This window comes from Poecile atricapillus, chromosome 2 (assembly GCF_030490865.1).
Source record: "Poecile atricapillus isolate bPoeAtr1 chromosome 2, bPoeAtr1.hap1, whole genome shotgun sequence".
Classification (NCBI taxonomy): domain Eukaryota; kingdom Metazoa; phylum Chordata; class Aves; order Passeriformes; family Paridae; genus Poecile; species Poecile atricapillus.
In genome coordinates, this window is record NC_081250.1 from 103,573,818 (window position 1) to 103,590,296 (window position 16,479).

At 38.3% G+C, this 16,479-nt stretch overlaps 1 protein-coding gene across 1 annotated transcript in view; it reads left to right on the top strand.

The window, feature by feature from the left end:
- Window positions 1-16,479, top strand: part of LAMA1 (laminin subunit alpha 1) — a 98,411-nt gene that overhangs the window by 17,467 nt on the left and 64,465 nt on the right. Inside the window, exons 2-5 of the mRNA XM_058831910.1 lie at window positions 2,795-2,965; window positions 3,315-3,427; window positions 10,281-10,523; window positions 15,428-15,607. Coding sequence (XP_058687893.1) covers window positions 2,795-2,965; window positions 3,315-3,427; window positions 10,281-10,523; window positions 15,428-15,607 — 707 coding nt within the window. The remainder of the gene's footprint in view (window positions 1-2,794; window positions 2,966-3,314; window positions 3,428-10,280; window positions 10,524-15,427; window positions 15,608-16,479) is intronic.

Below are 16,479 nucleotides of genomic sequence, written 5' to 3' on the forward strand. Positions count from 1 at the left end.
GGAGAGGCTTTATCATTCTTTGTAACTACCTGAAAAGGAGGGTGTAGCCAGGTGTTGGTTAGCCTATTCTCCCGGACAACAAGGAATAGCATGAAAGCACATAGCCTTAAGCTGTGCCCGGGGATATAGGTTTGACCTCAGGAGGAGTTTCTTCACGGGAATAGTAGAAATGGACTGCCCAGGGAAATGGTGGAATCGCTGTCCCTGAGGTTATTCAAGAAATGACTGTATGTGGCACTTGGTGCCATGGTCTAGTTGACAATGTGATAATCAGTTAGAGGTTGGACTTGATGATCTCAGAGGTCCTTTCCTAAAGACTAAATGGTGTTGTGATGTCTGTAAAAATGCAAATATCATTTGCTAAAGTTTCTTTTTAGTGAAATATGGTATATTCTGATGTTTATGTCAGTTATGGCCACTAGTATTTCACACCAGGATATGATGACAGTCACCTGTTTAATTTCATTTGTTGCAGATGCTTATTGTTTCCTAACAAATCATCTCCTACACTATTCTTGAGCTTCCCTGAAATCCATGGCTGCACCTCTGCAGTTTGCCTTAAAATTTAATTGTGGCAAAGAGATTCAGTGGTGAACCTGGTCAACTAGGATTTGAAGAGATGCAGTACCTTGCAGGACAAAGCTAACAACCTCTTGCTTTTTATTTGTATCATGGGACAAAACTCCGGTGCAACTCACTTGGATTGAAAGGTTTTGTTTTTTTTTATCTCTGTGGGACCCAGAAAACTTATCATGAGATAGCATTGCAATTCCTTTGGTACAAGTCTGTTGACTGAAGGTTATTGGAGGCAAATTATTTCACTGTAGCGAATGACATTGGAAAGAAATGGCAGGGCTACTGTGTGAGTGAGGGTAATGGGTGAGCCAGGAAGTAATGGATAGCTCGTGAAGACAGGCTAGCAGACCCCTGCATGCACAGAAATTAATAGTGAATAAGAAAGATTTTATATCTTTGGGAAGCAGTGTTAAAAAAGATATCCTCTTCCACCACTGGTCTTTCTTGTCAAGTAGGAAAACAGAGTAGCATTTCTTCTTTGGCTCCAGCTTTACATCTGGAGATATACTGCACACATACTGCACAAGGTGAGAGAAGCCTGTGCAGAAAACTGGCAGAAGAGCCTCACTAGAGTAGTCATTAGGATGTCTTCAGCATCCTCATCTGCAACAGATTTAGGTGTAATGAGAACAAGGCATCTGACCTAGCCTGGGTTTTAACACAAGTGAAGTCAGGATTAAAAAAAAATAATCTCCATCTCCCTCCTATTAAATTTCAAGTATAGCACAATTGAAAACATACAGTTGTTCATATGGTGGTGCAGAGGATTAAGATTTAGCCAAATTTCCAATAGGCAAGTGTTAAATAACAATGAAACTTTTCTCCAGGCTTTCTAGGGTAATAAAATTACTGGGCAAAGACACTTCAAAGGAATATTGAATGTAGCCTTGTTAAATCACAGAATTGTTAAGCTTGGAAGGGACTTCTGGAGAACATTTGTTCCAATGATGCTGCCAAGGCAGGGTCACCCTGAGCAGGTTACACAGGAACTTGTTCAGGTGGGTTTTGAATGTCTCCCTCTGGAGACTCCATAACCCCCTGGGCAGTTGCCACCCTTGCTGTGAAGAAGTTCTTCCTCATATTGAGGTGAAACTTCTGTTTTAGTTTATGGCCATTTCTCCTTGTCCTGTTGCTGAAGTGTGATGAAAAGAGCCTGGAACCCCTCCTCTTGGCACCCACCTTTGAGATATTTATATGTATAAACTGCTAAGGAAAGCAAAATTTTAATATTGTGGTCTCTTTTGATGTATATTGTGGATAATGAAGTAAAAGAATTCATACAGTTTTACTAGTGGAATAAGCATATAATTTTGCAAACATGGTTTTATTTTTATTTTTTTTCAGATTTCCTTTTAACAGAAGAAAAATGAGGTTTTAATATCTTACTATTGTGACACTAGCAATTCTTGTGGCATTATTAATGTGCCATATAAGGCTCTAGCTTTGATTTTATTCCATTGGGTTTAATCTCTAAACACAGGATTTCTCTTTCCAAAATTCCTTTTTTCAGAGTTACTTCTGAGTGGAAATGGAGTATCTCTGTTACACCATAACCATGCAAGAAATAAAAGCTTTTTAGCAAATGAGGGACAGCTGGAAGCTGATTGAGAAACTGTGCTTAACTTCTGTCACATACAGTATTCTAGAAATTTTATCAGTAGCCTTCAAACCAAAGTAAAACTTTACTCCTTTTAGAAAAAGCAAAGGATTCCTGGTCTGGTAGCTGTAATCTTGAAACTTAGTCTGTTGTTACATTATTCCAGTATACAAGAGCAAAACTATTTGAAAGTACAGTGAAGTGTTTGTGTAAAGATTAATAAGTGGCAAGCAAAATATCCCTTAGACTTTACAGAGACTGCAAAAGAAGCCTATAGCAAAGGTCTAAAGTTCAGTCCTTAAATCTTCCAAGTCTGGAGTGCCCTGTTCAGGCCAGTGGTGTTGCTGCTGCAAAGAGCTTGTGTTAAACGCAGTTTTCCACACCAGCTGAGTGTGTGCTCTACAACCCCTCTTTGATTCTGGCAGTGGGCTAGCTGTCCCCCAGGTTTTGATCAATTAACTACGTAAGGGAAGGTTTAGTAACTGGGAGAGTTGGTTGGCAAACTCTTGTGCTCCTCAGCATGAAGCATCCAAATGTGGAGTGAAATAACAGGGATTCTGCTGTCAGGATGCCAGCTTTGCATGCCTAACAATGTGGCTGATAAACATTATTTCTTTCAAGGCCTGTTTCCTGCCATTTTGAACCTGGCCAGCAATGCTCACATCTCCACCAATGCCACCTGTGGGGAGAAGGGACCAGAGATGTTCTGCAAACTGGTGGAGCACGTCCCCGGACGGCCCCTGCGCAACGCCCAGTGCCGCGTCTGTGACCGTCACAGTGCCAATCTCAAAGGCAAGCTTCATGTGTTTTGGGTTTTGCTTGTTTCATGAGTTTGTGTCTTCTTTTTTAACACTTCTTCTTCAATACAGAGTGTATTGGAGTCAAATATATTTTAGTTTTAGTGTCTCTGCTATGTGAGTGCAATTACCTTGGAGCAAAGGGCTGACAAAGTGTGAGCGCCGTGTATCACCACCGAGCACTGCAAGATCCAGTGACAACCTTTTTGTCTGAGGGCAGATTTCAGCTTTTACTTCTTCGTAACAGGAGGAGATTGTGCTTCGTGTGAAACAAATGTGCTAGGTCAGAAAAATGCAGTGAGATTTATTTTCAAGAGATGTTTAATTATTTTGCTTCGAAACAGAGCAGCACCCAATTTCCAGTGCAATTGATGGTACCAATAACTGGTGGCAGAGTCCCAGCATTCAGAATGGAAGGCAATACCACTGGGTCACTATCACCTTGGATTTAAGGCAGGTGAGTACCATTTATGTGAGTGTCATTAAATGGATGTAGGATACAAGCCAATAGAAATTAATTGCAGCTCTTCTGTGTTTAGATAAAACAGTTTTTAGTAAAAACTCTAATCCATGTTCTTTCAGTCTTGGTAACCAATTCCATTTGTACTAATTCCTTTGTCTTGGTAATTTTCCTCTGCCTCACCCTTTTGTCTTTTCCCCAGCAGTCCTATGGTACTGTTTTCCTCCACCTTTTATTTCTTAAAAGTTACTTGAAGTCTGTGTTTTCAAGAACTTATTTTTAAACAGCAGTGTTTTCAGGGTATTGGCCAAAGCACATATTTTATGTGTGAGGGTACATCTGACTGATTCTGATCATCATTCTGCTGGCAGGAGCACTGGAAAAAAAATAATGTTCTAAACTATATCTTCTAGGAACTTTTGCTATCTGCTGTTCTGCAGAGCTAGGGTTTAAATTTCTGAAACAGGGATTCGTGACCCTGGGGAGTCTGAAACTGCCTGGGCAAAAATTGGTTCCTCTGTTTTGGCCACTCTGTATGGCCAAACTTGGAGGGATTTATCATTCTTATACAGGAGCATGGTAAACTGTACAAGGCATTTGCTAGTTCATTAGTTTGCTAGAAATATGAGAATCAGAAGCCTCCTACCTGGCTCCAAGAAAAGACAAAATAATTGGTAAAGAAATTATTTTTTCTTGGCATTTTCTTGTTGTTTTGCTGTGAATCGATCTATGTGCTGGACTACCTAAATTGTTCGAAAATCGTAGCTCAACCATTCCCTACTAATATGGGGATGCCTCCAAACTCTGGAAGAAGCAGTTTTGTTACTTACTGAGAAGTGCACACTTGAGGTGTAGAATTCACAAGAAGGTTTTGCAGAATCTCTAGACCCTGATTAAAAGTTATTTTAAAGATTAAAACAGAGCATTTATCTTTGATGTTTTCAAATAAAGCATAGGTTAAGTAAGTGCCTAGTTTGCTCTTTAATTAGATAGCAGAACTGTTAGAAAAATAATCACAGGGTGTCTTTTGTCAGTGACAGAAGGTTTGGATAGGATTTTTGTGTTGTTTGAAGAGTTAGCTTTTTGTTTGGTTTGTAAATGGACAAACAGGAAGGAAAAATGAAGGAGGAGGGGATGCCTTAGTTTTTATCCTCCTAGAACAATTTCACTTTGGAAACAGACCAGCTGAGCTGCTCTCTGAATCATTTATTCTTCAGTCTTAGTGCTGTTGATGTTTCAACAAATACATATCTTTGCTCTCCTGACCCATGCTCAGTTTCACTAATTCAATTTGAAAAGTTGCCCCTAAGGGGCCTTTCTTCTGTGTTTTCCCTAGAGAGTTTTAGAGAGAGAAGGCATCTAGGGCTATGCAAACTGAATATAAATTACTGCTCTGTGAGAAAGGATTTGGTTAATAGAGATAGCTTGAAGTCAGTGAGTTATTAGAGCTGAGCTGGACTTTAAACGAGTCAGCACAAGTAAAGAAAACACAAAAGAAAAGCATATGGAGAACCTTAGAGATTTTAGTAATTGTTTACTTCATACATTTGTTTCAGAATTACTTAAAATAGGACCTGTAAAAGTATTCCTGAAAGTTAGTACCTGTGTTCAGTATAACTTCATCATCCATACTTTTTTTTTATATTCCAAGCATTGTGCATTGAATCTGTCAAGTACCATATGAAAGTAAATAAGTCCTTCAACTTTCCTTGCTGGAGTATATTCACACCTTATTGTGGTATTAAAAATCTGGTCATTATTGATGAGTTTTTTTGTGCAATTATCAGAAGCTCTAGGGCTAAGAGGAATCAATTGTTTCTTAAGATGATTACCAATGTACAGTTTAGAGGTATAGTCCAAGCAGTTGGGTTGGTGAGTGCTGAAACATACTCTTGGCTGGAAAATATGGGAAAGATACACAGAACACTGACTCCACTCCAATTTCCCTAGGTGAACTTCTATGACCGTGTTCATCTCTTGGCTTCAAGTTGAAGGGAATAGAGGATATTCTTTTAGCTAATATTCTACCTTGTTCTTAATCTATTTAGTCAGCTGTACTACAGAGTAGTTTGATGGGATCTCAGTGAGAAAAGAGGGCTGGCTAATAAAATCAGCATTGAAAGCGCTGTTTTTATCTTTTTCCTCTTCAGAATCTGTGCTATTTATAGCTAATACAGCATTTTATAAGGATAGTGAGTGCTTATGTCATGATTTTCTAGCTCATATATATCACGACAACTAGGTACATTTATTCTAGTGTGCCTTCAGTCTCTCCAGGACCCACATGTATGATAGTCTTTCCTTCCCACACCCGACACCACTGCCTCCTCCTCCTCTTTGCCATTAAATGTATGGCAATGATCCAGAACTGCGGAAAGAGTAGTGTAGCAATGAGGTGTAGGATTGATGTACAAGACATTAAGACTTGATTTATGACCTTGTGCTTCCTACACTGGTAGTTCTACAGAAACAAAATACACAGCATAGGTTTTCTATAAAAACAGCGGGTTCTTTGCCCAAGTTTGACTCCTCTGGGCAATTGTGCTGTGGAATTACAATTCTAATAAATCCTGGCTGTGATAGGTTTTAGTGGTGTGATTGAGCCAGCTGTAAAATGTTGCTCTGTGACACCATTAAACAAAGACTACTTACCTCACTTCTATTACCATGCTCCGGACTTTTAAAGGTATTTAAATGTACTCTGTATCCTTGGTTGAGCAGAAAGGCAGATGTGTGTATATCAAAAAGTTCTTGAATTGTAAAGCAAGACTAGTTCTTCTTGGAAAAGCCATAGTATTAAATTAAGTTGAGAAAACAGTTCTTATTAAGTCATAGCTCATGAATTCTATGATTACCACTGGATTACCACTTGGAAGTTGAAGTAAGAGTAATTTGTAGTTTCTGCTATCACAAAGTAAAAAAATGTAAATATTATAATAAGGTTTTTCCAGAGCTTTCTTCTTGAAATCAACTGGCAAGAACAGGTTTCTGTAAAGATACATGGATTGCTGATGTAAAAAAATGCTATTCTCTTGACTTCACTAATACTAATTAGGACTAATGCTAATTTATTGCATGTGGCAAACTTCCTTAAAAGCCTTTTGTGACTTTGTAATACTGATGATGCAAGATTCAGGGTGTTCATCTGTACATTCTTCCAATAAAATTCAGTAAAATGAATTTTCCTTCAATTCCAAATTAATGTTTGCACATAATGAATCAAAATCTTAAAGATAATTGATGAGACTAGAAGTTCTGCTGGATTTTGTACCTTTAACATCCCAGAATCGTCAGAACAAAATGTTGCAAACGATTGCTAGGGTTCACAGTATCTAACAGCATGAAGCTCTCTTTATCTCTTAAAAAATATTTCTGTAAACAGTATAAGCTGATATACATTCCTTCGTCTAGTCTTCTACTCTTTGAGAGTATTTAAGAATGATGCACTTGATGTTGCTGGATCTGCATTCAAGGAAACAAGGTTTTTAGAAAGTCTAACTAAAGCAGAAATTTCTTGTTTTGTTGGCATTCCAGCTATAAAAAAGTTTTTTTAGTACAAGTTTATTTGGCTGATCTTAACAATCAGGATTGAAATGCGTGTAAAATGACACTTTTAATATATGGCTTGGGAATTGCTAACTTGCTTTGACTTGCCCTTTTTATCCTTGTAGTTCAATAAGGAAATTAGTTCTGAGAAAGTGATATAGTCAAATTAAAATATACAAATCATTAGCTCTTGCTCAGGTTTATCATGTGTCTGGATGCTGGGCACTGAATGAATGTGGAAAGTGATAAGAAACTGCCTTTGGTGATGTTCAAACTTAAGCACTTAAAGTCAAATTCATTTAAAAAAAAGTGCTCAAAGGAAAATCAGTTTGTATTACATGGATTTCTGGACCTATTATGGGTTGCAGAGGCTGTGGGATAGATCTGCAAAACCCCTACCTACAGACACTCTTTAAAACATCTTAATCTGTGAACACTATGGACACCTTGGTTCCTTCCTCCAGCTTCATTTCCTTACTTGGAAATATAATCCCTGAGAACAAAGCTCCTCCTGGTAGGTTGTCTTGTGATTTCTTGAGTCTGAGAACATTTATACAAAATCCTTTATTTACTTATTTATTTAACCTATATTATTTTAGGGGCTGACAAATTTTCCTGAAGTTGTTGATATTCATTATCCTGTGAATTTATCTGTGAAGTAAAGGGGGATACCTGTGAGCTACATGTGTGAATGGAAGAGTTGAGAAACTTAATTTTTTGATTTGTGCATTGAATTTTTGCACAGTTGCTGTGAAAATGTTAATATTTAACTAGCTTTTCCCCTCACTCCTCCCTCACCAAGGAACTTGATAATTAAGATAGGTTTAACCTGCATACTCTTGTGAATACCTTTTACTGCAGCAGTTAGTTTGTGATGAAGGATAGCTTGTTGTTACTAGTTGGAACTGGATTTAAAACTAGCCACATCAGCTGCAGACTATAATGGGTCTTGAAAAATCTCAATGTAATCAAAAGTAGATCATTTGTTGTTCAGCCAACTGTGTAATAAGTAGGGAAGCAGTTTAGTTGATGAGAGCAGGCAGAGAGAAAAAAAATAAATAAAGGACATAGGAGAGTTTTTGAGGGAGATTTTTTACCATGGTATTTAAAAAAGGTTTGGGTTCCAGTCTTGCATCTTTTATGCATTTGAGAAAGATTACTGACTTCAAAGGAACTTGGAAGCGCATAGTTGTTTCTAAGCCAGACAATAAAATTTCTCTAGTTTTAATAGTTCTGTGAAGTTCTCATCTATGATGGAAAAAATACCCATACAAGCAACTTCTGTAATATACAAGTTTTGGGTACTGAAATGATGATACATCAGATTCGGCTTGGCCGTAACTGAATGCAGAACTCAATACCACTAACTGAATCAGTGAAGTCCAGGTTGTGTGCAGGGAATATATAGTTGTTTGGCTTGAAGTCTGCCCAAATGATGTACTTTATTTCTTTAAAACCCTGTATTTTGGCTTTTATTTTTCAATTGGAGATTGTTGGCATGATGTAGGTTTTATTTAAAAGGCACTCTTCTCTTCATGGAAGCTGGATTATAACTCTTGATATTCATTTAGCACTGATCAAATTTTAAGATTATGTAAAATAACAGAGGATTCATGGACCCCAGAGAAATTTTATTTCTAAGGCTGACTGAAGTGTGAGCTGGCTTTTCCTTTTGCCTGCATCTGCTTGCATTGCTGAAAGGTCACAGTAAAATCCTCATTTTCTGTAAATTTTCATGTTTATTGCAATAACTAGAAATGTTCTGTTTGTATCTGACTGATGTTTTATGGGATAAGACTGGAATGCCTGTAAAGAAAGTCAAACCAAGTGAATATTTTAGTCTATGTCTTTTTTTAATAAAAAAGTAAGATTGTTTTACTTTTTAAAAGGTATTATATGCAGTAAATAATTTAAAGATAAGTATCACCAATATTTTTTTCCTTCTCATGTGTGCAAGATCTCCTAATCAAAGCTTTGTTCACTTAAATAATGTTTGTTTCAAAAGTAGTTGCCTGGATTGCATACACAATGCAGCTACTATTTATCTTTGTGAGTTTATTTCCCCATTTGGCAAAATCAAAACCCGCTTTCATGCGGCAAGTATTGTTCTTGCTCTGACTTTAATCTGTATTGCGAAAAAGGAAAAAAGCATAAAAATTAAAATTTAGAATGTATGGCAGAACTGATTGCAGCCAGATTGGAGCTCAGCACAGTATTAATGCTGCACATGCAGACAGGAATTATGATGATAATAGCAGCTGACCAGGCAGTCTGCTCAAGTGGAAATACATTTCTCTGAGATGGTTGAATAATACAGAGTTTTTCTTTCATCTAAACGTGGCTTGTTACTCCAGTGTATACAAAACATTAAACTCCTTTATAGAAGTCTTACAAATTTGCAAATGCAGCCTTTTGAAGTGAAGTGATGTAGCAGGTACTGGGTCAGGGAGAACATGGTGCCTTTGCAATAGGTGCACTTCAGGGATCATGTCTGATGCTGTAGCGAGCTGGGGGCCAGTGCAGGTTATCTGGCTGCCATGACAAGGTAATTTAAAAGGTGATATCAACTTACTTACTGCCCTGCCTACTCACAGAAGTGCTGAACAATCCTGTTGTGTGCAAGGGGATTTCACTTTGAGTTGTATAGCTGATATACCCCTTAACCTTACTTAAGAATATTAGCTGTTTTATCATGCTTATTTTTGTCATGTTCAGCTTATTTGTCTCTGTATTTTTAGCAGTGTCTATAAGTAGTCTTCTGCTGAAATGACTAACACAGGATGAAATTGTAGTGCAGAGGGGTTTTTAGCATAGGGAGTAAAAACTTTATCAGAAATGCTATTACAGAGATGATTGCATTCCCTGCTAAACTGTAAACCAAAGTTCTTTGGGCTATGTGTACTGGAAAAACCCACAAAAACAAATAACCAAGCACAAAAAAAAAAAAAAAAAAAAACCCAAACAAGAAAACCCAACCAAACCCCAGGTTTTATTAAGCCCTCAGTGGTTCGGAAAAGCTAAACATTTCCCACAGATTGTTATACCCATCTAATCCTGAAATGTGAAGAACAGATACAGATTTCAGCTATTACATCAGCACAGACTGATGCCCTGGACACAGTTAGATGGACCTCTTGTCAAACGTTTGTGCAAAACATTTATCCAGAGTTACTGTACCAAACTTTACCTCTCCTCAGGCAAAACATATATTGGTTTTAAAATTTAAATATACTACCCCATTGGCTTCCAGTATTTTTTTACAGTACAGTGAAGTGTTAAAATTTTCTTCTTGCATTTTTTTCAGGTCTTTCAAGTTGCATATGTCATCATCAAAGCTGCTAATGCTCCACGACCTGGAAACTGGATTTTGGAACGCTCCATAGATGGCACAGAGTTCAGACCATGGCAGTACTATGCAATTAGTGATACCGAATGTTTAACTCGTTACAATATTACACCAAGAATTGGGCCCCCAACTTACAAGAGAGATGATGAAGTGATCTGCACCTCCTATTATTCCAGGCTAGTTCCCCTGGAACACGGAGAGGTATTTTTGTTTTTGTAGTTGCAGTTTGTGATTAAGAATATGGAATGATAGCAATGTGAAAACATTTGAACTGCAGTTACAGAGTCCATCACCCTCAGCACTACCAAATCATCTGTTTTTCTTCTTTAATAACATTATCTTTACATCATGTACTAAAACTTCTAAATGTTGGGATAAAATGTGTCTTTGGCTCTATGTGTTCCCATTACTAAACTCTTTCTTCTCTCTTTCCATATAATTTGATGGTAGCAATTAGCTGTGAATTATTAGTTCCTTTATCCTGAAAAACTGTAACAGAGGCTCTGTGTTCTGCCAGTTTTTTCATTTAGTAGAGAAAACTCCTGTGTTAGGAACACCTGGTTGTGTGAGATAAAGCTGCAAACTGTTGAAGTGCTCGGCACAGCTGGAACTCCTAAACAAGCCTTGGCATTGTTTCAAGGATGTAGCATAATTAAAAGGGCTACGAGTTGTGTAGTCTTGCTGTTGATTGTTCTTTCTTTTAACAAACTCTATTCATGGTACTTGTGTAATTTATTATGAAGAGGCAGAGACATAATGAAATGATACATTAAAGCAGTGGCTATTCCGTCGTGAATGCTATAATGTATGACTGTGATAATAAGTGTGGCGTTATCCCGTGGAGAATGCTAGTAACTCCTAGCTTCATAGAAATCAATATGTTTTTATTTCTTGGTTAAAAAAAGGACTTGGGCTTGTATGTAGCCATTCATCTTAAATTAAAACTAACAGTAAGAAAAAAAACCACAGTGAAATTCAGTAATGTAGAGTCATGTTTACTTTAATAAAATGTTTATTGCAGTGTTGTCAGTATATGATCAACATTTAATCAACATAGAACCAACAGATCAGATGGAACAAAGAAATCTAAACCCGTCTCTCCACACAATTAACCAGAAAACCCTTAGGCTGACTGTATAGGAACAGTGCTGCTTGTAATGTACATTTGGTAGGCCATACACCTCCAGTTCCAGGGATGTCAGAAATTCAATTTAGTGACATTTTTTTCATAATTAATTGGGTTACGCTATCGAAAACACTACTTTTTTTTTCTGAGTGCAGTGATACAAAAACATAACACCTAAATGGCAGAATGAAATTTCTGTCTACTATGGAGACTCACAGAATCTTTTAGGTTGGAAAAGACTTTTATGGTTGTTGAGTCCAGCTATTAGTCCTACTAGTAAGGGCTAAGGTCATTGAGTCCTACAATTAGAATTTGGCACTGCCAACTTCACCCTAAACCATGTTCTTAGAGTGACACATCTACATGTCCCTCCAGGGATGGCGATTCCATCACTTCCCTGGGCAGCCTTCTCCAATGCTTGACAATCCTTTCTTTGCAAAAAACTTTTCTAGTTTCCCACCTAAAACTCCCTTGGCACAATCTGAGGCTATTTCCTCTTGTTCTATCACTTGATGCCTGAGAGAAGAGGCCAAGCCCAATCTGGCTACAACCTTCTGTCAGGATATGGAGCGATAAAGTCACCCCTGAGCTTCCTTTTCTCCAGGCTGAACGCCCCCAGCTCCCTCAGCTGCTCCTCATAGGATGTGTGCTCCAGACCCTTCACCAGCCTTGCTGCCCCTTCCTGAACACGCTCCAGCCCCTCAGTGTCCTTCCTGAACTGAGGGGCCCAGAACTGGACACAGGATTTGAAGTACAACCCCAGTATAGGGCGTTTGAAGTATACCCCAGTATAGTCACTGCCCTACTCCTGCTGGCCACACTATTTCTGATCCAGGCCAGGATGCCATTGGCCTTCATGGCCACCTGGGCACAGCTGTCTCATGTTCAGCACCCCGAGGATCATTTCTGCTGGGCAGATTTCCAGCTGCTCCAGCTGCTCCACCCCAGCCTGTAGCACTGCCTGGGGTTGTTGTGACCCAAGGGCAGGACTCAGCACTTGACCTTGCTGAACTTCATCCAACTGGCCTCAGCCCAGCAATCCAGCTAGTCCAGACCCTCTGGGGATCCTTCTTGCTCTCCAGCAGATAAACACACATGCATAAAAGCTGTCATTCACAAAGGACAGGCCCCTCATTTGTAACTGGATTGTTACACAGGAATATTGCCTGCATGGAATGTCTCACAGTGTGCATTAGTGAATCTTGGAACTCTGTGGAAAATACATGTATTTAGGGCTTTGTCATGTGTTCTGGCCAATCTGTTGAACTTAAGAATAGTCTTGCAAACCAGCTGATATCTGTAAATGCCTGCCTTGTATCCAGGATTTTCTAGCATCCCAGTTCTCTGCCATCAGCTTGGAGTGTCTTGATGTGAAATTTTACTACTAGGGTAAAAAGACACATATCTAAATATGGGTGTCATTAATAACTTTTTTTTTTTGCCAAATCTGACATTTTGCCAGTTTGGCTGCTAGATTTTTCTCAGGTTTGAAGACATGTAGCTGTTCAGCTATAAGTTCTGTTGTTTGCCTGATCTATACAGCATGAAGATCTGCTTCCTGCAACTTACATGATCAGTTTAGGACTCGTGATGAGTTGCAGGGCTTAAGCTGCAGTTATTTGAAAATGGTCTTGAATTATGAATGACAAGTAAGACAAAAAATACATAATGCAGAAATATCAAGGTGTAAGCTTAAATAAGCAATATATTAACCAAATTTAGCAGTGTGCAAGGAGAATAATATTTCTTCTGTAGTATCTTAGTCAGTATCTCTTCTGTTTCTCCCTTTTTCTGCTTATTAAGATTCTTCTATAATGTCCATAAAGATTTAAGTGTATTGTTATAGAGTTTCTACTAGAAGACTTTCTAGACAACAGAATTTCTACTATTTAAGCTTTTAAACTTAGAGTAAAGTCATAATTTGCATATCATCACTTGAACGTGCTACTTACAAGTAATGAGATTATATTTTAGGCAGGAAAGATAGTGCAAAATGAAGTGGCATGTGACACATGGGAGGTAAGGGAAATTGGTTGTGACAGGCTTTTCTGGATCTTTAAATCTGTGGTGTCTAAGTGATAAAAAGCAAACACAGTGTGTTAGAAATTCCAGTGTCATGGTTGGGTCCTGTTCTCTTTGCTGAGGACATCAAAGGATTGCAGTGAGCCCAGCAAGTTCTATGTCTGTACTGAAGGGTAGATGAGAGTAGGATGTGGTGCCCCATGCTGAAATTGTGTTCATCTATAGTTGAGTCTATATGTGTTGATTCTTTTCAGTAAAAGGAGTGCAGTGATATTTGAATATTTGACCAACAACTCTGCCTTGTAATTCCCAGCAGAAAACGTAATTTCTGAGTGAGTATATCACAACCAATTTACCTGAAGAGACCAGACTGAGATGTGCTGGGAATCAGTCTTCAGTTGCATAAAACATGGGTACAAAGAGGAAAAATCTCTTCTGCATATCTGTGACAGGATCTAAGAAGAGTTCTGAAATTGCAACGAGGAAAAACGTGGCTTTGCAATTAGGAGCATTTCTAGCAATAAAGCTGGAAAGGCCTGGCATACATTGCCTTGGAGGGTTGTAAAGTCAGCACCAGCACTGGTCTTCGAAAATAGATTGTTCAAGCATCTAAAAAACTCAAGTAAATCCTGCTTTAGCGTAGAAGGTGGATTAGAAGAATTCTCTGTATTTCTATGAGAGCTGAATATTTTATCAGGTAGTGCTAATTTGCAGGATGAGACCTGGGAAGCATTTTGGTTTTCATAACTGTTACTTTGCGATTGAAAAATGGATGGGCTATCAGAAAACTGGAAATCTTTGAACACGCTATGTTAGAATATTAAGAAGGAATGGTGTTAATCAATAAATGTCAAAATTATAATTTTGGGAATGTGACCTCCTTTACAAGTCTCTGTTTGTATGTCTTTTAAATAACACAGTTACTCTCTAGGGAGCCCCTAGCCCCATTACAGAATTAAGATTTTTAAAAATAATAATAATAATAATAATAAAAAATCTATAACATGTAGGAATATGTTCAGGGGAACAATTTGACACTGCTAGACTAAGTTGAAACTATAAATTCAAGAACAGCGTATGTGACAAAATTGCTCTTAATAGATGAGAATATATCATGGGCTCATGCAGCTGACAAGCCCAAAACATGACCCTTTGTTTGTTATGGAGACCAGGTGAACTGTTGAACACTTGTTTGTTGTCTGTAGGGTAGAGTCTAGTTTTTCTGTTTCTTACATAAAATGGAGCAGGGACTGTATGGTCATAAGGGACTATATCCTTGTGTGTTCCTAAGTAGCTTTGGAAAGAGGGAAGGGGCTGCTGCCATAAAAAGCTTTTGATGCCAAAAGTCATCTTAATTGGGCCAACTGGAATTCTGCATGGAAGATGTAGGTGAAAATGAGTGGGTTTGTGATGGCAGCCCCTTGCTTTCAGTTGTCATTTGTGTTGTGGCTTCCCACTGCATTCTCTTACCACTGCTTGCTGATTGTGCAGCCCTGTCATTGCTAGGTGGAGTATTAATGACACCAGACTGAGAATGTGGACCAGATTATGCTTTGTAATAAGATCTTTGTATTTGCAGGGAAGAAATTTGTAAGGACAAAACTGAGCTTATGGCCAGAGTTACATATTCCATCTCAGTGACAGAGAGGATGGAAGACTGCAAGACCTAGGGACTCACCTTGATGCTATACCTTGGTTTTTCTCCTTATTTTATCTCCATAAAAGCCAAAGAGACTTGGGACTGTGATGAGCTGATAATGGCAGTTTCAGAACAGTGTGAGTCAGGCAGCAGGAATTTTATCTGCAGACAGACAATGGGGAAATAGAAAGAGCTCCAGGTAGTTTAACATGTCACCATCCTGAGTTGTTGGGAAAGAAGATAAGTTCTGTGGTTTTGGTTCTCAGACTAATGTGTTTGTTGTGGTAAATGAATCACAATTATGTTCCTTTCTTTCAGATTCACACGTCACTGATCAATGGTAGGCCTAGTGCTGATGATCCTTCACAGAAGCTGTTGGAATTTACTTCTGCAAGATACATTCGCCTTCGACTGCAGCGCATTAGAACTCTGAATGCTGACCTCATGACTCTCAGCCATAATGACCCTAAGGAGCTAGACCCCATTGTTACCAGAAGGGTAAGCTGATTGTTCATAGATAGTGTTCAGTACAGCTTGATGGGAGAGTCTATTCTGACCTGTTTGAGAAAGAGAAATACTTATCCTTGTCAGAGTGGCTTTGATAGGTTGTTAAATAATTCATTATTTATCTTTGACACCATTAACAACACTATCTTGTCATACACAGCTTTTAGAAAAAGCTTTTCAAGATGGTTTTTATTTGTTTCATTTTTATTTGTTTGTGTAAATGATTTGTGCTAGGAGCAGTGTTTATAATGCTTTATCATCAAAATACAAAATATGGTTTGGCTGATGGAGATGCCACTCGAAGTTGCTCTTGACACCACTGCAGTACTTTCTTTCTGTGGTGTATCATGGATTTCAGGACCCAGTGCTGTGGTTCATAAACATATCTGTTTGAAAACACTGCTATTGGGAATTTTCATGTCTTACAAGAATTTTCTTCATTTTTTAAAGGTTCTTATAATAAATTGGTTTAGAGCCCATTAATTAATGTAAAATGTTTGTACAGGATTCCAAGAGTATGAACCGATTTCTAGATTTGATACTGAAACTGTGGAAACTGAGCCTCAGGCACTTAGGCTGACTTCTTCAGGTTCTCACATAAATTCTCACATAAATGGAAGTCTAAACAGTTCTGCAGGATTTCTGTTTTGTATCTTGCCATTTTGACCATCTTAATTTACCCCTGACTCATAGGTTAACACATTCAGAAGCTTCAAATTTTTCTATGAAAATATGCTTTCTTATGAGGATAGGAGAACATGAGAAGTTTTTCCTCCTTCCCTCCCTTTGTAGTAGCTCTTTTTCCTGAGAAACATCTGCAGGCAACTCTCCCTTGTGTGGCAAACAGGATTCCTGCAGTTTGT